The sequence below is a fragment of the Biomphalaria glabrata genome, chromosome 3 (genome assembly GCF_947242115.1).
Source record: "Biomphalaria glabrata chromosome 3, xgBioGlab47.1, whole genome shotgun sequence".
NCBI lineage: Eukaryota > Metazoa > Mollusca > Gastropoda > Planorbidae > Biomphalaria > Biomphalaria glabrata.
Genome location: NC_074713.1, coordinates 22528083 through 22551884, shown reverse-complemented (window position 1 = coordinate 22551884; position 23802 = coordinate 22528083). Strand labels below are relative to the sequence as shown.

Below are 23802 nucleotides of genomic sequence, written 5' to 3'. Positions count from 1 at the left end.
GAGCCTATTCTAGGGCACAATAAACGTCTTCCGAAAGAATGAAGTGTCAGAATGCAATAAAGATTATTTACACACACACACACACACATAAATACATATACAAAAAAAATCGCGGGGGGGGGGTCGGGTGGTGGGAGAAAAAATATATACGTGTGCGCTTTATTTTGTGACGGTACGCACCGGTACGGCGTACCGCACCTTTGTCAATGTGGGAAAAAATTATGACTTTTCTTGCATATATATATTGAATATCCTTGATCAAAGATGCATGACTGTCATTAACTCTTGTATTCTGAATTCTTGATATTGTTTGGCTTTCTTCTTGTTATGATTAGAGAGTTGTTTGTTTACTGAGTTGTTTGTTTTTCAGCTTATACAGTTGGAATGTTTGAACTTCTGCTGCTGCCAATCATACGAGCTATTTTGTCGCGAATGGTACCAGTCAATAACAGAGGTGAGAGGGTTTTTTATGTAGATTATTTAATGCGTTAATAGTGTTGATTGAATATTACAATTTTATAGAATTTGATCATTTTTACTTTTCTATTTCGGACATTCAAAATGCGTTTGTTTTTTATTGGTACTAATTTATTTTATAGATCAGATATGTAAAATGTTTGTAAAATGTTTGTAAAATGTTTTTAAAATGTTTGACATATTTCGGACATAATCTACATCCTGGTCCAAACCTTAAGCAGGCAATGGGGGATGGTAGCAGGGTATGAAGTTATGAACCCGAGAGCATCGAGACGGCCGAACGACAGTCCAGCGCGCACACGGCACGAGTCCCCACGACCACGCAGGCATCCAGACATTAAATATTCGAGTCTGGAGAGTTAAGAATTAATGAAGAATATTGCACTTTCTCTCCTAGGTTCTCTATTTGCCAGTGTTGCTGTGATAGAGGTCGCCACTTTCGTTGTAGCTGGTGCAGGCTTTGACGCCTTGTATAGCTTCACAGTCTCGTTCTGGCATGGCTTGACCTACTTGGTGATAGCTTGTTGTGTTTCACTTGCTACAGGACTAATGATGTGAGTGAACTTGATTTTTAGAGACGATGCCCTTGGCCCAACAACGGTAGTTCTAAAAAAACAAGTCTGCGAAACAATTCAGGGAGAGGGAGGCGTTGTCAGACACATGACTTCGCTGACAAGGCAAAAGCAAAGATATTATTAAAGATATTTTTAAAATGCCTGACCATACTTAAATGTATATTCATAATCTATTTAAATTAGAGAATTGCATTACGTATAAAAAAGATTGGACTTTGACATGTGTGATCCCATCTTTTGAAAACAGTGCATTAGTTAATCTGTAGATGCCTGAATATTTTGTATCAACACTTTTTCCCACTCTGCATATTAGAACACTCTTTCCACTGTACACTATATCCAATGAATACTATATCTATTAAACACTCTCTCAACTGTACACTATATCCATTGAAAAATATATGTATTAAGCACTATATCCTCTATACCGTGTACACTATATCCATTGAACACTATATCTTTTCATCACTTGGGTGTATGGGGTATCTAGGAGGGGTAGCACCTCTAGTGGACAGTCGTACCCTCTTTTTGAGGGTGGGCTTGGCTTACTCTTGGTCCCCACTCGGTACCCAACTCTCACCTGTGGCTCCCAGAAGCTGTAGCATGCGCAGCGGCCACACCCCGGAAACGGCTTTGACTGGCCGGCTAAACCAGGTAGAGGGTATCTGACGTGTCCATGGCACTCAGTACACTGAGGTTCTGTCAAACCTAACATGTGAAGTCTGGACTTGGCGGCCTGTGCGTAACGTCACAAAACTAGACTGATCGGACAGAATGGCAAGTACCAGCACAGTGCTGTGGAGTACTCAAGAGCTGGACAAGACACACAGAAAGTCTCTGGTCATCCACTGCACCCAAACTTGTCCCCGGACGTCTTGACCAAATCTTGCTTCCGGAAAAGGACGGGCTTTAGGGCGAGAGAGTGAGGTCGACGTGTTGCGCGAATCCTCCTCACTTTAATTAGACTTATCAGACAGAATGGCAAGTACCAGCACAGTGCTGTGGAGTACTCAAGAGCTGGACAAGACACACAGAAAGTCTCTGGTCATCCACTGCACCCAAACTTGTCCCCGGACGTCTTGACCAAATCTTGCTTCCGGAAAAGGACGGGCTTTAGGGCGAGAGAGTGAGGTCGACGTGTTACGCGAATCCTCCTCACTTTAATCCAAATTCCAGCGCAAGTCACTTGTCATCCCCCCCCCCCAACTACACTAGCTCCAGCTGGAATAACCTGCCCAGTGTGCGGCCGAACATTCCGGGCTCACAAAGGTCTCACCAGCCACATGAGGAGGCATAAAACCCCAGTTCAAAGCCCTCAGCCCCCTGGATGACAAAGTGGTCATCATTGAACCACGATGGACGAACTATATATATTAAGCACTATACCCACTGTACACTATTTCCTTTGAACACTATATCTATTAAACACACTCTACCGTACACTATATCCATTGAACACTATATCTATTAAGCACTATATCCATTGAACACTATATCTATTAAGCACCATATCCACTGTACATGATATCTATATTTGTTTATTCTCCACAGTTTGTTCACTGTGACTGTACGAAAGCGTCATTTGACTAGAGTGGTAGATGTACAAGAAGTTTCAGAATAAGAAGCTACTTTTTTTTTGGACCAATGTATAGGAAATAGGAACCAAGAAATGTCTGGGGTGACTACCCGAGTAACATTAATGTTGGATATCCTGACAGACGTATGTGTCGCCATGTTTTTGTTTCTATCACTTGAGAGATTCCAATAGTGTTAAGGAAGTCAAACATTTGAACGAAGTCTCAGACATTCTTGCAGTTTGCCAGTTTTCTGAATGAGACGAATTATTAAAGGAAACAGAATTTCATTACATAAGTCTTTTACAAACGTATCACTCACATAGCCAGGTTTTCGGAAGTTAGATTCTATTCGTTGCATTGTGAAATTGTCGTCTGTCTAGTAGCCTACTTCTCCAACAACAAAATGGGAGTATCAAAGACATTATCTATGCTAAGATCATCAACACAAAACTAGACTGAACGAAATACAAAGACATTGTTTATGCTAAGATCATCAACACAAAACTAGACTGAACGAAATACAAAGACATTGTTTATGCTAAGATCATCAACACAAAACTAGACTGAACGAAATATTATATATATATGCTAGGCTGCAGTGTAAATGTAAACAATTAATGCAGATATTACGGCTAAATCTCGAAGTGTGGCCATTTCGCAAACTGGCTGGCCAAATTGCGTTATAGCCAACCAGATCATGAAATGGCCGGCCAGTTCGCGAATCCGCCGAGTTGGAGCACTGGCGCCAACATAGATAAACATTGTGTTTAATACAACTTTATACCAGCGTTCATCGTTGTTAGTAGAGATGATAGTCATCATAAAATGATTAAAAATCTTATTGTATTGTAATTAATATGAAATAGGCTGGATTAGTGAAGCCTAACTTGGATGGGTTAGCGATTTAAGCTTATTACGACTAAATGAGATTGACTAGTTGATGTCTTTTTTTTCTCTCTTAAATTCCAAGAATATTAATATCCCTTTTCCATTCTTGATCTCTATTTTCATGTTCCTCCTTTAAAAAAATATCTATAGAATGAAAGTAACACGCTGGTGACATAGAAGCACACATGGATAAAATGTGGAACTAATGGTTAATCTTGGAGATTGTGTTCATTACACATCAAGGTTCTCTTCTGTCAGATTTAGAACGTTTGCCAGTTGAGAAATTTATTTCTGAGTAGACTTGTAGGCGCTACATTATAAGCCCAACTATTTTAAGGAATTGGAATGCAGCAGCTGTGATATTTTTTTCTGTTCACTCTTTCTTTTTGTTGTATGTACGGTAAATAATTAAATAATGTATTCAATATTTATTTATTTTGAACTTATAAAGTATTCTGCGTCTATGTTGCAAATCGATTTTTTAGTTAAAAAAACCCATTCAACCTTAAGATTTCATTTTTAGCAGATTACATCAGCGACAGCTGTGTGTAAAATTGGCCATACATATATGTAAAAACACTACTTACCACCTCGGCGATTTTCTTAAAAACTCGTTTAGTCCAAGACACTTTGGTAAACGTAGAGTGTCTTCACTTTTCTTACGCCACCCCCCCCCCCTTCCTCGCATCTTTTAGAATTATTTGATCAAAACAAAGTATGTCCTGTGTAAAGTCAACTGTTTGATTTACAAGTTATGTCCTCGACATCATTGCCTTTGAAACTGTCGGGGAAAGTTCAATCCAAGGCTCATGTAGATCAGCTAAGAGCTCTCTTTCACAGCTCCACAGATTTGTTCTGTTTGGAAGACGTTCAAGTCGGTGTCTACGTAGCACGCCGCTATTTTCATTGGCTCTCCGAAGGCACGGGCTAGAGACGTAGCCGAAGGCCAAGCACACTCGGTACCCCGTCATTTCCCTTCATTGTACCACACTAACCGTGCCGCGGGACTCGTCATTTCCCTTCATTGTACCACACTAACCGTGCCGCGGGACTCGTCATTTCCCTTCATTGTACCACACTAACCGTGCCGCGGGACTCGTCATTTCCCTTCATTGTACCACACTAACCGTGCCGCGGAACTCGTCATTTCCCTTCATTGTACCACACTAACCGTGCCGCGGGACTCGTCATTTCCCTTCATTGTACCACACTAACCGTGCCGCGGGACTCGTCATTTCCCTTCATTGTACCACACTAACCGTGCCGCGGGACTCGTCATTTCCCTTCATTGTACCACACTAACCGTGCCGCGGGACTCGTCATTTCCCTTCATTGTACCAAACTAACCGTGCCGCGGGACTCGTCATTTCCCTTCATTGTACCACACTAACCGTGCCGCGGGACTCGTCATTTCCCTTCATTGTACCACTCTAACCGTGCCGCGGGACTCGTCATTTTTTGAGGAACGGCATGTGGATTATTGACATGGTTTTAGGTGCCCTCTTAGCAACCCGGACTAGTAGAGACACTCTCATGGCTCCTTAAGCAAAACTACGGGAGTCTTGTCTTGCCATCCGTATGTAAAATGTTTTACATGTTTCGGATGTTCCTTCAGAGTTGAAGATAATTACTTCCTAGTCCAAACCTCCCGCAGGACGACGGGGGATGGGAGCGGGCAGTGTTTGAACCCGGGACCATCGATAAATCTGAACGACAGTCCAGCGCGCAAACCGCACGACCAGGCAGCCAACCGTACTTGTGTGGTATGCGATTCGGTCTGTCGGTACGAACTGTCTTCGCTTAGTTACCTTCCTTGAACAATGCTTCTCAGCGTCAATGTGGCGCCCGGGTGAAAGTGTTTATTAGAGAAGAACAAGTAGAATGTGAAAAGTACTTTTAAAAAACAACATAAAGATTATAAATAAGGAGGGAACTTGCATCCATTATTTTGATTCAGTAATGTAATTAATGTAATGAATTAATATCTTACGAAAAAAAAAGGAAATGAAAAGTAAATGTCAGGCTACTGAGGCAGGCCATACGGAACGCACATCTGCACCTAGTTGAAGTTAAAGCTGACTTCTATCTCTCTTAGAAAAAAAAAAAAGGTTATTGTAAAATGTAGTTAACAAACAGCGCTTGAGGGGAGGGGACAACAAATGTTGTAAGAAATGGAGGATCAGTGGGCGATCAATGTGCAAGAAAGACTTGCTGTTGAAAAAGTGACTGACCGTGATAATGCTAAATACTCTGGAGAATGCTGTATGCACCCTGACATCGTAGTCTTGAAGTTTGCTGCAGGAGTCACAACTTTGGCACGTTTGGTTACGAGATATGTCACTTTGACATGGTAGCGTCATGTTGAACATGTTCCATAAATAGATTAGCAATCAATTGAGCCTTTGTCCTATGCTTGCATTTGTAAAATGTTTGTAAAATGTTTTACATGTTTCGGATGTTCCTTCAGAGTTGAAGATAATTACTTCCTAGTCCAAACCTCCCGCAGGACGACGAGGGATGGGAGCGGGCAGGGTTTGAACCCGGGACCATCGATAAATCTGAACGACAGTCCAGCGCGCAAACCGCACGACCAGGCAGCCATTTCATAGGGAGCTAGTTTTTTGAGTCGGCATTGAGCTATTATTGGGTCTGTGTGGACCTAAAGTGGGCCGGTGTTGCATTCAAGGTCAGTGATGGGCCAGAGATGTGTCTGGCATGATCTTTGGTGTATTAATGTAGGCACAGTACAGCGAGCTGTGGAGTTGAATGACTTTGTATTGAGTTAGTAGTGGGTATTTCCAGACTTGGCGGGAAAGACTATAAATAGTTTTTGATGTAGCCATTGTACAAAGCTACAAACTAATGGAAAGGGAGATAAGCTATCATTAAGCTATGTGTGTTTTTTTAAAAGGGAGATGATCATTTTTTGTGTACTTTTTTTTTTAGAATCGCAGATTCCTGAGCTCTTCTGTTTGTAGCATACAATCATTTGACCCTGGAGAAAACATTCAACTTTCACTCTAGTGTTACAAACTTAGTTCAAAACCAATGAGCAACTAACTAGCTGTGATAGCGGAGATTTGATACCAAGCTCAACTGCCAGACATTGAGGTACTTCCAAAACTTGAGCTCAATTCTTTTTGATTTAGTTGGCAACAGTGACTTTCAACTTAACGTCCTTCACATTGCTTTGTTGTTTTTTTGGTAAAAAAAAATAAATCTCCAATATGTACGGTATTTGCCTGAGACCAATCGTCATAGAAGTCCTGAACACTGGCCTGCTACGTCACAACCTATGGGCAGCGGAGACCAATAGCTTGTTGTCACATCACAGGACTGTATGGCGTGGCAACGAGCTATTGGTCTACACTGCCCACAGGCTGCGACGTCGCAATGGTCTCGATTTGTCACAGAACTATACATATATATAGGTCTATGGTATTTGCAATAATGTAGGAACGATAAACCATTGATTCAATAGTGCTGAATTATTGCCCTGTACACTTTACCTACATAAATATAGGAGTATAGATTAGTAGAGACACAACAGCTGAATTTATCATCTTGTCAATAAAATCTGAACTAGTAACAAAGACTTGGTTTACAGCATTCTTCTTTTGTTTATTTCTCCTTTTAGTGTGTTACAACATTAACGTTGGACTACTAAAAATAAAATTGCACACTTGTCGTCTGCCAATGAAGACTCTTTACAAAATAAAAGGAAGTTGAAACATAGGGAGACATAATATAACAACAACAACAACAACTGTGTGTTTGTGTGTGTGAGAGAGATGGCACAACTCAGGGGAGAGCAGCATCTAGGGGGGGATAAGTAGAAGACACATTTGGTATCAAAAATAGTTGTAACATTTCACAATAGCAAAAGAAAAAAAAAAGTTTAATTGCAATATTAAATGTTACATTGTATGCAATGAAACACAACTTCTCTTAGCATAGTCAAAAGTGAGAGGCAGTCTACAGTGTGTGGTCATGTTTAGGATTAAAACATACAGATGTCAGAGCTCATAAATGTAGTAACTCACAAAGAAAATGTATTGAAAAAAAAACAATAATTAAACGAAAACCAAGTCCCAGAGTTCAACTAGCTTCAATCACATCAAAGTGGACCACTTTCACTAGTTTCATGAACCCAAAGTTGTCTAGTACCACTAAAATAGTGTTCTTCAGAAATATAGTGCAATGATCTAAACTGAATTATAGTTCTGACCTTTGAACTCATGATCAAAGGGTTAAAATAAGAATGGGGTGTGGGTGGGTATGTTTTGACAAATATGATTGAATTTGATTGTAAAAACAGTTCAATGACGACATATTTTACATTTCTTATAAATTACAGACGTTCCTTACAGAATACCATCCTACACGTATCCATGTGTCAATCTAGTCCTGCATCTTAATTAGAAACTCTGCTAAGTCATTGGTTTTCCTGGCAACCTGTTCCAAACTCTAATAGCACTAGGAAAGAAGGCCTAGATCTAGAGTGTTTGACAACATTATATAAATTCTCTAATAATAAATAAAATATTAATCTTTTGTTTTAAAAAACACAGCATTTAATAATGGGAAAAAAAATCTGTTTTTGGGGGGCACAGTGGCTGAGTAGTTAAGCAAGGTTTCCAAACTGAGAAGTCCAGGGTTCTAATCTCAGTGAAGATTAGTATTTTTTTTAAAGCCTATCATTTATAAATTTAGTTGAATTATTGAAATTATTAGACACTATTAATAAGAACTAAACAATGAAGCTATGTAAATCAAGAGAAACTTTTAGCTACATGTAACTTTATATCAAACTGAAGAACATTGCTACCCTTATTTCCCAAACTATCCATCCCAGAGGCGCTACAGACTATGCTCTGTTTATATCATGACGGAATATTCTGCTGCTAAAAAATCTTACTTTGGAGTGTGTACAAAAACGTTATTTTTAAAAAAGTCAATCTTGAATCATACATGCCATGTTCCAATTAATTAGAAAATCAAACATTATTATAATGCTCTTGTCTGCTAAGTTTTATTTGACAAAATAGTAACAATAAATTAAAAACAAAACAAAAAAAAATTTGCTGAAACAAAATAAAGTTATAAATATGTTTGTTCTTTGAAGGCAGATTTTGTTCACAACTAAAAGTGACCAGACTTTTGACATTCAAATACTTGAGAAGATTGCACCAAAGACTTTCTCTCTTCCTTTTATTTCTTTTTCACTATGGGTGGAGGGGGGGGGGGGCGCTAAACTATGAAAGAATAACTAACTGGATAGAGACATTTTACATAAAACCTGTTCACAAATCCATTTATCTAGTTCTATAATGACTCCAGGATGGTTGTAATAAGATCTGACAAAAACAGAATTTGACATTGAAGATTCAATAAGACCATTCAGTCAAATGAAGTTCTGTTCATAAAGTCTTTGAACAGGCAAAATGGGTGTTTTTATTCTGTTGGATGCGATTCAATAAAGGCACAGAATCTTTGATAGTCTGTTCTGACATTGAAAGCTTGCACAAAATAAAAGCATCAAATAATTGACTAGGTAACTACAAAACATACAAATCAATTAAGGACACACTTCCCTATAATAACAATAATCTCAATAGTATCTTTATTAATAGAAAGTAAAAACAATTGACAGTAGGCCATGAGAACATCATTAAGGATAGTGGACAGAACTTTGTCTCTCCAATAAATATGTGTTTGAATAAACAACATTTAAATAGATCTTGAATCATAATACATGTATATATAATATCAAACATCAATTAGTAGAGCTTCAATAAATAAATAAATCTCAAGTCAAAAAATCAAAATATTTTGTGTGGTACAATGTACCAAGGTCACAGCCATAACTAACAAGCAAACAAAACAAACAAAAAAAAAATTTAAACTTTGTGTATATTTTTTTTGTTTTTTTGGCAACCAATTGATGAAAACTTAGCACAACAAGCTTAAGAATCTACACATGAACACTACAGTGATTTGAACATGGCATCAACAAATGACTAAATCAATACATCAATTTAAAAAAAAAAAAACAAGATTCTTTTCTTCACTACAATGTTTAATCCACTGATCAAATTAATGAACAGTTTTTGGAGTTAAAAATATTAGTTACACACTGACAAGGATGCTGGCTTTCTTTGATTCATCAGCAATGATGAATTATTAACATCACCTCTTATTGAAATATTATCTTGAAGAAACAATAAACAACTAGAAATAAGATGATCTACTGATTTATTAGATGAAAAAAACAACCGTGGTGTAATTTTCTACCATTTTTAACCTTGTTTGTTTTTCAATCATTTATTAGCATGCAGATCAAAGTCCAAAATGAGACAAACTTTGACGTTTTGTATCTCAATCCAAAAGTATTGAAATATTGATACATGTGAAATATCATATTTTTATAATGCATACACCAGGAAAAGAGTGACACAACGTAAGTGCTACATAGTAGGGTTTATACCTTAGTGTTATATACAGGTTTATACCTCAGTGCTATGTAGCTGGGTGAATATGTATCGTCTTCAATTCAACTGGTTAATGACAACAAAGACAATTTGTACAGCTATTATCACTAATTGGAACTCCATTTTAGGCCAGGAAGATTTTATGTTGACCAAATGTAGATGCCGTTTAAAAAAAACAAAAAAAACTAAATGCGTTAGAATATAATTCTTTTTACTAAGCAACAATTTTTTTTTTTACAAATTTCATTTTTGAAAAAAAAAAAAAAAGAGCACATCTCCTTCAAAGGTTGGGAACCACTAAATTCTACCAAAACTAAAACCAGAGAACGTAGTAGAATTTTTTTTAAATGTTGAAATAAACAGCCAATGTAAATTTGGGTTTTTCTACACACACAAAAAATAGAAACATGTTTTTCTTCATGTATAAATTAATATGCTGTTTAAAAAAAAAATGTCATTTCAACATTAATATTTTATACTTAAGAAATCTTATTTTTGTCATTTTATATTTTAGGTTTTTAAAATAAAAATTTTTGAACACTTTTTTTTAAATGAAGGAATGGAAAAATACAGTAACCAAAAACTTTTCATTACTGACCAAGTTGATAATGAATCCATTCAGGTCAGGAAAACTGCTAAAATATAATGTACTGATAAGTCATTAATTAAGCTACAAGACTTGAATATCTTAAATCTAACCACATCTCTAGCTTGCATAGATAGCTATGAAAGGTAGTTTGATTCAATAGAAGTTTGATTTTCCAGTGTATAAAAAAATAAATAACCACCACCCTCTTCTTAGCCCTCAACACACCTTCTTAGCCCTCAACACACCTTCTTCTTAGCCCTCAACACACCTTCTTCTTAGCCCTCAACACACCCTCTTCTTAGCCCTCAACACACCTTCTTAGCCCTCAACACACCCTCTTCTTAGCCCTCAACAACACACCCTCTTCTTTGCCCTCAACACACCTTCTTAGCCCTCAACACACCCTCTTCTTTGCCCTCAACACACCCTCTTCTTTGCCCTCAACACACCCACTTCTTTGCCCTCAACACACCCTCTTCTTAGCCCTCAACACACCCTCTTCTTTGCCCTCAACACACCTTCTTAGCCCTCAACACACCCTCTTCTTAGCCCTCAACACACCCTCTTCTTTGCCCTCAACACACCCACTTCTTTGCCCTCAACACTGTAGTAATAATCTTTAAAATCAATAAAACAATAATTATTTAAATTAGTTTCTTCTTTTTTTTTTCATAATTACAAACAGTTCTTGTTTTTGCTTTATAACAAAACAAAGCAAGGTGTGACATTTAAACAAATCTAATCATAATCTTTTTTTCTTATAATGGCAAATATCTTGAATAGTCTATAAAGTGACTTTTAGTTTTACTGACCTCTAAATGACTTTATAATAAAGGTCTGAAGGCAAAATATAATTAATGCATTGAAAAAATGTAAAATTTTAAAAAAATGAGCTCTGCGCAATTGATGCTCACAACAATTTCACATTTCTAACAAAATTAACGACAGAACATTCCAAAGAAAAAAATGGTTTGAACATTAATATACATTTTCATAATCCATAAACTGACCTTCTATTTTACACTATTTCAAAACCAGCTGCATACAAATGTATTGGCAAAAGTTTTTCTTTACAAATTTGACTAATAAAGCCAATATGGCTGAGATAGTCCCAAACAGTTGTGTGAAAGAAGAAAAAAAAATATTCTTTTTACAAACACAAAGGGAGGGGGAGTAAAGGTTCGTTGGTTTAAAATAAAAATTTAAGTGTATGTATAGAAGGAATCAAAATACATTTATAATTAAACAATAGATGTTTGATTTGTAATCTAGTCATAATTAATGTAATACGTTTATAACTTAATTTGAGCATAAAATCAGCTGTGCCTTGTACAAGGATTTTAGGATGAAAATAACAGTAAAAATGAAAGTTGGCTCTAATTCCCATGATATAAGCAATGACCTTGTGAAAGAAAGTTTCCACACCTAAAACTACATCTCTTGTACACAATCAGGCTAATTCAACGTCCCCTCATTGTTTAAGAATGAAAAGTTAAGAAGCTTTTCCAAATACTGTCTGATGGGGGTATAAATTCATATGTCTTAGTGTAAATATGATTTCTGTTACATTATTGGTCAACTTATTTGTCATAACTAAAAAGGAGAAATATTAATTTCAGTTGCAAGCTAAGAGACTAAGACAAAAGCTATGAATAAACAAAAGACTTGCCCATGATCAGAGGAAGAAACAAATGTTTGTTTTAGTAATAACAACCAATTCAAAATGAAAAACAGAATAGGACAATGCATTCATTCATTTGTCTTGGAAGTTTCTACTGAGGCAAATAAATTGTTTAGCAAAAATCTGCCCCAACTTTGGATATATGCATCATAAGGGAATACAAATAAAGCATCTTTCACAGAGTAGGCTGGTCTCAGCAACTTTTACAGAGTAGGCTGGTCTCAGCAATTTTCACAGAGTAGGCTGATCTAATCAATTTTCACAGAGTAGGCTGGTCTAATCAGTTTTCACAGAGTAGGCTAGTCTAATCAATTTTCACAGAGTAGGCTGGTCTAATCAACTTTCACAGAGTAGGCTGGTCTAATTAAGTTTCACAGAGTAGACTGGTCTAATCAACTTTCACAGAGTAGGCTGGTCTCAGCAACTTTCACGGAGTAGGCTAGTCTAATCAATTTTCACAGAGTAGGCTGGTCTAATCAACTTTCACAGAGTAGGCTGGTCTCAGCAACTTTCACAGAGTAGGCTGGTCTAATCAACTTTCACAGAGTAGGCTGGTCTCAGCAACTTTCACAGAGTAGGCTGGTCTCAGCAACTTTCACAGAGTAGGCTGGTCTAATCAACTTTCACAGAGTAGGCTGGTCTAATTAAGTTTCACACAGTAGGCTGGTCTAATCAACTTTCACACAGTAGGCTGGTCTCAGCAACTTTCACAGAGTAGGCTGGTCTAATCAACTTTCACAGAGTAGGCTGGTCTAATCAACTTTCACAGAGTAGGCTTGTCTCAGCAACTTTCACAGAGTAGGCTGGTCTAATCAATTTTCACAGAGTAGGCTGGTCTCAGCAACTTTCACAGAGTAGGCTGGTCTCAGCAACTTTCACAGAGTAGGCTGGTCTAATCAACTTTCACAGAGTAGGCTGGTCTAATTAAGTTTCACAGAGTAGGCTGGTCTAATCAACTTTCACACAGTAGGCTGGTCTCAGCAACTTTCACAGAGTAGGCTGGTCTAATCAACTTTCACAGAGTAGGCTGGTCTAATCAACTTTCACAGAGTAGGCTGGTCTAATCAACTTTCACAGAGTAGGCTGGTCTAATCAACTTTCACAGAGTAGGCTGGTCTCAGCAACTTTCACAGAGTAGGCTGGTCTAATCAACTTTCACAGAGTAGGCTGGTCTAATTAAGTTTCACAGAGTAGGCTGGTCTAATCAACTTTCACACAGTAGGCTGGTCTCAGCAACTTTCACAGAGTAGGCTGGTCTAATCAACTTTCACAGAGTAGGCTGGTCTAATCAACTTTCACAGAGTAGGCTGGTCTAATCAATTTTCACAGAGTAGGCTGGTCTCAGCAACTTTCACAGAGTAGGCTGGTCTCAGCAACTTTCACAGAGTAGGCTGGTCTCAGCAACTTTCACAGAGTAGGCTGGTCTAATTAAGTTTCACAGAGTAGGCTGGTCTAATCAACTTTCACAGAGTAGGCTTGTCTCAGCAACTTTCACAGAATAGGCTGGTCTAATCAACTTTCACAGAGTAGGCTGGTCTCAGCAATTTTCACAGAGTAGGCTGGTCTAATCAACTTTCACAGAGTAGGCTGGTCTCAGCAACTTTCACAGAGTAGGCTGGTCTCAGCAACTTTCACAGAGTAAGCTGGTCTAATTAAGTTTCACAGAGTAGGCTGGTCTCAGCAACTTTCACAGAGTAGGCTGGTCTAATCAATTTTCACAGAGTAGGCTGGTCTCAGCAACTTTCACAGAGTAGGCTGGTCTAATCAATTTTCACAGAGTAGGCTGGTCTAATTAAGTTTCACAGAGTAGGCTGGTCTCAGCAACTTTCACACAGTAGGCTGGTCACAGCCATTTTCACAGAATAGGCTGGTCTAATCAATTTTCACAGAGTAGGCTGGTCTCAGCTTTTTTCCATACTTACTGATTCCAATTGACAAAACTTGCCATTTTTTATTATTAGTTAATGTCATGAATAACTGAGCAAAATAAAAGAACTCATACAAGCAAGGCTTCATAATAATTTGTTTAACTATTATAGCTTTGACTCAGAAATAAATTTACAGAGCTATACTTGAGTTAGAAAACCTAAAAAATGTCTCTCCTTTTGTGGTATCACTTCCTTTCCACCATACATTTGAAAAAATTCTTTTTCTTTGTTTTTTTAAAGATAAATTAAGCCTCTAATTAATTAAAATACATGTTCCAAAATATACAAATTAAAAAAAAAGAATTACTTTAATTTTGAGACAGTTATATCAAATTTCAGATTTTCAAAAGAGAAGTTGATTTAGGAATTGAACTTATCAGTATGCAGAAAACAAAACTTGACATCTTTAGAAAACTAGAGCCAACTAACAAATTAAAACTAAGCAAATACAAAATTTGACGGATAAAATGTGTAAAAGCTATTGAACCAACACTTTATAGCTAACTGAAACCAAAAGAAATAAGATTTACTTCAAAACTTATAGAGGACTGAATAATAAAGTTTGGTGAGCAAATAAGGTAAATCACCTGCTGATAAAGAACTTATTGGCCAAAAAGGCTGAGCGACTGGCTTCCCAGCTGAAGGTCTTGTAGGTTTGGGTTGTGAGTTTGATTTTCAACTAAGGTTTAAAGAAGGTCCTGGGAGCAGCCAGTTCATAAATGTGGCTGTATAAAACCCTTGAAAACTATTTGTCACTAAAATAGATGAAATCAACAGCTGTTAGATTTTAAAAGGGAAGTTTACTTAACTAATTCAAAAAAAAATAGAGACTTGTCAATGGGAAAAAAAGAGATGAACAATGACTGTTGAATGTGTAATACAGATGATTATATTGTTTCTTGTACATCTAAAACATTGCCATGACCAATGGACTGTTGAGATTCTGTTTTCTTTTGGTTTTCTTTCACAGAATTTCCTTGCTGCTCATTAGTATATCCTAAATACAATGGTGAATCTTGCAAATCAACTGTTTGATAATTCCCTAAGGAGGAGGTGGAATGGAATTCTGTGAAATGCCTTTGCTGGCCAGTACAGCCAGGCTGACTCCCCAATAAATCTAATATATTTGAATCACTTGTTTTTCTCAGGTGTGGATAATATGTAGGGCTGTTGAGCTTGGGGCTAGAAGAGTTCAAGTTGGAGACGGGGGACAAGATCTCCATTGCAGCTGATGGAGCGTGTTCATCAGGTTGATGTGGGAGATGGGGACACATGCAAGACTGGTTCGACTGTTGTGTTTGGGTAGGGCTGAGATTACCATATGGCACACCCTGGCGTAGTACATGCACAGAAGACATAGAATGAGAACGAGTTGGTAGGTTGGAAGATCCCTGTGGAACTGAGTCCTCGGTAGGCATCATCTCCTCAATGATGGATGAGGTGTTATACACATGAGCAGAGACCTCCCCTGATTCACTCAGAAGACAAGTGTATGATGGGATAGAAGAAAAAGATCTTCTTGACCACTGGGAAATAAGGTCTTTGCCTTCTTCTGAGACTTTGCTGGTCTCTGGACTAGAAACTACTGTGGGCAAACTAGGTGGTAAAAACAGGGAATTTTCAGAGACAATGTCTGTAGAAGAGGGCAGAGGTTTTGTGTTCTGCTGACTAGCTATGGTGTTTTCACCATGTTTCTGACTTAGTGAAACAGCTGTGCTTGGGCAAAGCGTGTTAGATGATCTTCGTGGCTGTTTGATGATGCCACTGACAAATGAGGGATCATTCTGAAAAAATCCTTGCTGGCCAGTCCTCCGAGGAGAAGGAGATAACTCATTATGCCTTGAGCTTAACTGAGTCAAACTAGTCTCACTGCCATAAGTGTTCAGCCCAGCACATGTTTCCTCGTAGGTTGGGGGTGCTTCATTGTGGTCATCATGGCTAAAGAAACTTGGACAATTGCTATTGAAGCTCTGAGCTATATCCATGTATGAAGGGGGAGCTAACTCATCAGGATTCCTGAAAACAAAACAGATTTTATTTAGCTTTCATTTAGCTAAAACTGTCAGCAATATCTCATATCAAACTTAGTAATGTCTTATAATTTTTATTTCAAAAGCTCTGAAAGAAATGAAATTTATGGAGTTTGATCTATTAATGTTTATATAATGATACACATAACAAATTAGTCCAGTGAAGTTTAATACAACAAAGCCTGATAGCATTATGGTAAAATAAAATGAAGTCCAATAATATGTCTAATTCATACAAATAAAATATTTAAATTATGTAAATCTAAGCACATTGAAAAAACGTTATTACTTATGATAAATTAAGTGACTACATTGCTAGTTCAGCCATTTCTTATATTATACTCATATTATTATATAATGGACTAAATGGTGTATTCAAAAAGAATATTTAAAAAAAAAAAAATTTCCATTACAATATTTATTATTTTTTACCCTTTCTATTTTTGTTCAGAGATGAGGTACTTACCTAACTGGGTCAACATTAGGTTCATCAGTATCCCATGATTCAACAACTATAGTAGCAGTTCCATTCATATCTTCCTGATCTGTACCTGCTGGTATGCCGTTGCCTGAATTCATAGTTTCCATCTGGTTCATTCAAGCAAAAATGTTAATATCTTCATGTGTTTTTTTTTATTTTAGAAGACTAGATTATATTTACATCTGGGCAAGAGGATTGTTAAATTTGGAGAGGGGGGAATATATATCATTGGCATGCTTAAGAGAAAACAAAGATTTTGTAGAAGAAAAAAAACAAGCTAAATATGCTTTCATAGATGAAAAAAAAAAAAAAATACTTGCCAAAAATATAAGCAACCCGAAAACCAAGCTACCCCACTCCCCAGTGTTGATCATATCATGAAATTTCAAAATCAACCTTGATCTATAGCCCCAACATTAAAGTGAGTAAATCATTTATAACGTATCAGTTTCTAACTGGAAAATTTTCTAATATATCTCTAACATTAACTCTTTCTCTCTGGAACAAAGTTTCCATCATCAATTTGTACTGGCCGTTGGCCTTTTCTGTTGGATCAAGGCTCTTGCTGTTGATGCTTTAAAACCCCTTTGTTTTATTTTTTCCCCTAAATGTTTTAATTGCCTAAAATCTAATCTTTAATGGGTTCCCCTTGCTAAGCATCTGGAATTTTTTCCTTTCACAATGTTTTAACTAAATATGAAGTGTTTTAAACAGGGGCTTAAATTATTTTTTTTTAATTGTGCTTTTTCTGATGGCAGTAACATCCATTTTAAGTGATTTTCATGCTATTATTTATAAAGTTTGTGTAAATATGGATAAATATCATAGAAATAATTTTTTCAGTCTCAAGACCTCTATAACTAGTCCACAGTTGGTGAGCTTTAATCCAAAATTAAAATAATGTTTGTCCTTATAATACTTAATTTCATATAAAAAGGGCATGCATTTTCATTTAATTCTATACTATACTAAATATAATATTTTCTGATAACAAACAAAAAAGTTTTTGAAATTTAATCCTAACATGGTAGCGAGGATGAATAAGCCAAGTGAATAATTCTTTAAGAAAGTGAAAAATAATCACGCAGAGAAAGAGTTAAAATGTGTAAGTGTGTATGCTTTAAACTGAAACATCTGTGCTTTGTTTAGACACTGACCTATATCTCTAGCATTTACATGTTTCTAACTGAAACAATGGTCCTTTTTTTTTTGTTAAGTTCTAACCTGAACATTAGTTGTCCTGTTTCTCTTGCGTGCCAACATAAACTGACGAAAGGACAACAGCAACATGAGCAATGCTAATGCAATGAGCAATGGTCCAGTCATAGAAATTTTACCACCAAACACATCATTGAAACCTAAATTGATGTACATAGAGTTTTATTATTATTATTTTGTAAAACTGTAATCAATATATAACAAATAAATAATTGAATATCAATTAATTAAAAATTAACTTGTTTCCACTTTTTAATTTTCAGCCATAAATAAATCAGACTATGAATTGAATTGATACCAATAAACAAGTGAAGTCATTTTCATTTTTGTTTAAATCAGTTCCTACTATATGTTCAAATATTATAAATAAATACATTCAAATGTTGTTCCTTTATGCTTTTATAACAATTCTAATGAATAAAAGAAAATAGAGATAGATGCTAAATATCACATGACATAAAGGGCAAAAATGAAAGGGATTCTGTTCCTTGCATTTTCAATTTTCCTTTTCATATGATGTCACCTGGCCCTATGACCATTATTTCTTTCTTTCATCATTACACATACTTTTATTTTTTTGTTCTAATTTATGAAGCAATGGTGGTCTATAATTTCTCATTCTATTAATTTCTCTTTTAACATGATTCATTCAACAACAACTATATATTACCTAACCAAGTGAGAATTGCTCCTACTAGCAACAAAACTGTTGCAACACTGGAAAACAGAATTCCTCTACGCAATGGTTCTTTTGAATCAGGCGGACTAAATGAAGAGGATGGGAAGAAGGTTCGGAGAGCAGTCCTCTGGCGATGCCGATTTGGCATATGAATGTGAGATGAATGAAACATGGCTGTATACGTATCTTTGTTTCAAGCTATTCAAAACTACACATTGTAATTATTCCAATCCATGAACTTCTTCATTCTACACAGTAGATGAGCCCTTCTTCTTTCTAGTACAGCATATTTCAAGTCCAGTAACATTTTTGAGTTATTAGTTGGCATTGTTCTGTTCTGCATTTTTCCAGAAGAAGGGCCTTAGATGTTACTATTTAAAAAAAAAAGCTACAAAGAGCATTTTGTAGTTCAAAGTTGAACCATGGCATGGGTTTCAAAAGTTTTTAACAACTTGCTATTTGGTTTGTATGAATTCCTCAAATTTATTAGTGGTGGACTCAATTGAAACATTTGTTATATGTGAACTATCTCTGTTTATCAAACCTTGGATTTTTATTTTTATTTAATTCTTTATTAATAGATCTATACCAGTTTACTTAAACTATTATTTCATCTAAAATTAAATTTTTACTAAAGAAACTGCAATCATCTGAAAAAGAAAAAAAAATCACATAAAAGGCTTGCTATGCAGGATATTTTTATTGAAACATAAATCTTAAATGTTTAAAAGTACATTTAAATCTTTAAGTTTAAAGCTTTGAATTTCAATTTACTAAGTGTGTTTTGTAAGCTTCATCTTCAGGTTTGCCGTTTACAGGTAATTATCTAAGGTAAGCTAAGGCTAATGTGAAAAAGTAACTGACAGACTTTGGTGATTTCTAAACAAAAATATTTCAATAAAATGAGATATTATATTGATATTCCTTTATGTGAACAAATTTATATAATACCAAACATCAACCAATGCTTATAATGTACCCGTATTTAAAAAGAAAGAATTAAATCATTAAAAAAAAACAATAGATTATACTGTAATTACGGCCTAAGTGGGAAGAAAGTAAAGGAATAAACTGATTAGCTCTACTTGCAAAAACGTTGTATCTAAATGAATTGTATGTAATGACACTATTAAATGAGATATCAATTGAACTGTTCATCTAATAAAAGACACAGAGACAAACAGATAAATACACTAGATCTAATTTCTTTTTTAGTTTTCTGTCCTTAAGTTCAGTGATTTTACCAATGGCAATGATGTTACTAATCTAGATCTAGACATTCTAAATTCTGAAGTCTACAGAGTAATCTAGTTTCTTACTAATCTAGATCTAGACATTATAAGTGCACATTCTAGGATATCTACAGTCATACTACAGTGCAATTAGCCTAAAAATGTTCCGCTAAAAAAATCAAAAACCAAATCTGCTATTCACTGCAGTTAATTAATGGAGTCCAGCGACTGGTAGAAAATGGTAACTATAGTTTTGCTTTAGTTTTTGTATTGGAGGGGGAGGGTAACCACAACACCCCTTTTGGCTACCCTCATTAAATTTGGTGACTGTACTGTAGTTTTCTTAAGTTGGCTGGACTAGGGCAGTTATCTTCTTGAGAATGAGATAAACCTCACAGCCCTTTTTTTTTGTCCAAGATTTAGATCTAGAATCTCTGCTCTCTCTCTCTTATCTCTAGCCAGTCTAGATAGTCTAGACTAGTTACTCTAGTCCTAGTCTACTGACTCTGTCTCTAATAATATAGTAGTTTTAATTTTAAATTCTATTAGTATAGCTCTGTAGTCTCTAGATCTTGGCATAGACTTAGGACTACTGCCCTACCTAGCCTAGAGTTAGGCTAGAGTAAGAGTCAGTAGAGACAGAGACACACTATCATACTATGTCACTAGATCTATATAAATCTACTGATAATTAATAGTATAGAAGTAGAGTAGAAGAGTCATAAATTGATAAATTCTAGATTCTAGGTGATTCTTCTACTTCTATACTATCAGAATGAGTTCATACCTGACTATTGACTAGAATATCTAGATTGTACTAGAAATCTAAATCTAGATTTAGATCTAGAATCTAGACAAAATTATAATAAAAATAATTCAAAGATTATTCTATCTTTGAGATCATTATCATTATGATTATAATTATGATTGTCACTGATTGTGCGTTGTCTAGACTAGTCTTAGGTCTGGAGAAAGAGTCTGACTAGAGTCTAGAGTTAGAGTGTCTAGGGTCACTAGGGAGTCTAGTCACTAGTCAGTCTACAGTAGTACTTAGATCTAGTAGTAAACATAAATAAATCTAGTAGTGTTACTAAGTGTAGAGTGTAGTGTAGACTGTACTACAGTTATGTCTACAGTGTAGTTGCCTCCAAGTTACAAAATTACTTTCTCAATCAAATGGCAAATGGACAGAAAAAGATCACTTTAAACTTTAAAAAAAAATCTTCTTCTTATCTTATATAATACCTCTAATTTAGTCTAGATAGACTTAATATTTAGATGTAAACCATTAGTAGGGTAATTAGTAGATCTATATGTATAGATCTAGACGTCTAGATCTAGTAAAAATCTAGTTAATCTAGTTCCTGTGTAAACATATCCAAAATGTTGATATAATTTAGTCTACTTACAGGATATTCTTAAATTATGCAGCTAGTTGCATCCCTTTAATTAAAAAAAAAATGCTATTGTTATTTTCAATAGTTTTACGAAACAAACAAAGTACTCAATCTAATTTAGATTAATTTAAAAAGGAATTATCATTATTAAAAATAGTTATCTATATAGTGACACAGTGTGACTGTGTCTCTGTCTCTACTGACTCTTACTCTCTATATAAATAATATAATAGGCTAGGACCTAGGAAGGGCAGTAGTCTAAGTCTAGGCCAAGATCTAGAGATCTATATGACTATAAACTACTAGAGACAGAGCTAGTAGACTAGCACTGGCTAGAGATAAGAGAGAGAGCAGAGATTCTAGATCTAGATCTTGGTAGTATAGTGTCAAATGACGCCTCACTTTCGAGGAAAGTTGATAACTGTCTGGCCATGGCCAGTAGCGCTTTTGGACGCCTTCAGGCGAGAGTTAGGCGGAACTAATCGCTCCGCCTGCCTACATAAATCAATGTCTACCAGGCGGTGCTTCTCTCAACCCTTCTATATGGCTCTGAGACATGGACACTATATAGAAAACAACTAAGACTTCTTGAGCGCTTCCACCAAACATGCTTGCGCTCTATCATGGACATACGGTGGCAAGACCGGACTACAAACAGCGATGTCCTTGCAAACGCCGGTATGGACAGTATAGAGGGACTTCTTATGGCCCGGCAGTTACGCTGGGTATGGCACGTATCCCGTATGGGAGACGAATGCATGCCAAAGGCAGTCTTTTTTTTGGTGAGCTAAAATGCCTAATAGGTGGTCGACGTAACAGAGGCGCCCCACAGAAACGCTTCAAAGACCAGCTTAGGCTTCAACTTTCCTTGGCTGACATAGAAGAGAGCACCTGGTTGCGTGCGGCCTCAGAACGAGACAGCTGGAGGTCACTCACGAAGGCCACGGGATACACATTTGAGACCAAAAGAAAATCCGCTGCCGAGGACAAAAGCAGACGGCGAAAAGAAAATCTAAATCGACCACCTGCGAACAATGGCTATGCTTGCCCTGGATGTGGCCAAATATGTAGGTCACAGCTGCAATGGGGCTGCGCAGCCACGGGAAATACTGCACTCCTCACTAAATAGGCTATATATAAAACAAAATAAAGCTTAATTCATGGTGTGCATGGCATCAAGCTAAAAAGTATCTAGATGTGCTTAAAAATAAAATGTAATAGCCTCCAACATTCATTCCCCTGCAGTAGCCTATTCAAGGCATTGCTGAAAGAATTAAGCGAGTGTCAGCCCTCGTTTAAAAAATCTGGTCACTATAATAGCTTCATAAAAAAATTAAAAGACTTTTAAAGTAATAAGATCGAGTATCATTGTATCCAGGATATCTTATTACCATACCAAAAAAATATCTGTAACTTTAGGTTTCTCTAAAGAAGGGGTGGGCAACCTTCTTTTTGTATCGTAGGGCAGCATTAGAAAAAAAATAGGAATGGCGGGCCGTACTCACACATACACACACACATATATATAGGCCTATATATATATATATATATATATTATATGAAATATGTATAGAAATATATCCATATCCTCATGGAGAGATAGTATAAAGGAAGGGTCACGGATTGGGATTGCAGATGTCATACACAACAGAAGCAGAAAGAAGGGTGAAAATGCAACGGCACCTGGTGATTATATATGCCCAACCTGCGATCGCAGCTGTGTATCAAGGATTGGCCTCTTTAGTCACACAAGAAGTTGCAAAGGGAAAAGATCGTCTCTCGAGACGTAAAATGTCACAGATATATATATATTATATATATATATATATATATATATATATGTATGTATATATAACTTAGAAAGATACGCTAACTGTGTAGAATGTCTTTTAATTCATATGTACACTGTATTATATTCTCGTTACTTTTTGTTTCAACACTCCACGTTGAAAAATTAGTACAGAAGTTAGCAATGTTTGAAACCAATTTTACGATTTTTTTTAAATAGCTGTTGTCTTTTTATATCGCAATATCCCCACAAATATACAGTTGTACTTAATATGTCGTATTTAATTTTTACACTCGTGCATAATGTTCTGGAACTGTGGAACTATCTTACTAGTTGTAGGCCTAACCCTTGTGACAGCTGTCAAATTACAGTCAGTCAAAATTGACCAGTGATTATACTTGTTTAGTTTCCACAAAAAATACTTGCTCACTGAATGAGACAATATATGTTCCGGAAGTTAAATGTCGGGACGAGCGAAACCTGCCCTTGTGGAGCATCACCAGAGAATGCTGACCATGTCCTTCGTTAGTGCAAACTAAATCAAGAGACCCGAACTAGACTCTGGACCCAAAGCCCTCCAAAGATTATTCAGAGAACTGCCTGATCTGGAAACCGTTCATCTCAGAAATAGGAATACTGATTTGAACCCTCCAACATGTAAAATGAGAACGAAGCGGAAGAAGAAGAACAGATGTATGTGTACCCAAATAGTGTGAACAGCAGCAAAGTTTGTTTAAGTGTGGAAATAAATCCTCTAGCACCCATAAGAC

General features: G+C 36.3%; 2 protein-coding genes across 15 annotated transcripts in view; one reads left to right on the top strand and one right to left on the bottom strand.

Annotated features, from left to right (window-relative positions):
• The window catches only part of LOC106056860 (proton-coupled folate transporter-like), a 41574-nt gene extending 34464 nt beyond the window's left edge, over positions 1–7110 (top strand). For all 9 annotated transcript variants that reach the window (XM_013213757.2, XM_056024024.1, XM_056024030.1 and 6 more), the window contains 3 exons: positions 371–454; positions 875–1031; positions 2604–7110. In XM_013213757.2, the coding sequence (XP_013069211.1) occupies positions 371–454; positions 875–1031; positions 2604–2673 (311 nt within the window). In that variant the 3' untranslated portion in view covers positions 2674–7110. The remainder of the gene's footprint in view (positions 1–370; positions 455–874; positions 1032–2603) is intronic.
• Positions 7111–8656: 1546 nt separating this feature from the next.
• On the bottom strand, positions 8657–21242 carry LOC106056858 (uncharacterized). Of its 6 annotated transcripts, none has more exons than XR_008776971.1 (6): positions 21092–21242; positions 18606–19264; positions 17942–18075; positions 16703–16824; positions 10866–16222; positions 8657–10822 (listed from the first exon to the last, which is right to left on the bottom strand). XR_008776971.1 is itself a non-coding variant. In XM_056024032.1 (5 exons), the coding sequence occupies exons 2-5, from the start codon at positions 18784–18786 to the stop codon at positions 15094–15096; spliced, it is 1566 nt and encodes a 521-aa protein (XP_055880007.1). In that variant the 5' UTR covers positions 18787–19264; positions 21092–21242; the 3' UTR covers positions 8657–15093. The 6 variants fall into 6 exon arrangements, 2 of the variants coding, with proteins under 2 accessions (XP_055880007.1, XP_055880008.1); XR_008776973.1 differs by having other exon boundaries at positions 10889–16222; XR_008776972.1 differs by having other exon boundaries at positions 8657–10911; positions 10958–16222.
• Between the last annotated feature and the right edge of the window lie 2560 nt (positions 21243–23802).

Bases quoted from the DNA above. Each gene is read 5' to 3' on its own strand.
- LOC106056858 (XM_056024032.1), bottom strand. From the start codon at position 18,786: ATGTTTCATTCATCTCACATTCATATGCCAAATCGGCATCGCCAGAGG. The intron at 16,825-17,941 runs GTTAGAACTTAA...TGAATGAACCAG, and splicing joins ACAGGACAACTAATGTTCAG to ATGGAAACTATGAATTCAGG. The intron at 16,223-16,702 runs GTAAGTACCTCA...TTTTGTTTTCAG, and splicing joins CCTAATGTTGACCCAGTTAG to GAATCCTGATGAGTTAGCTC.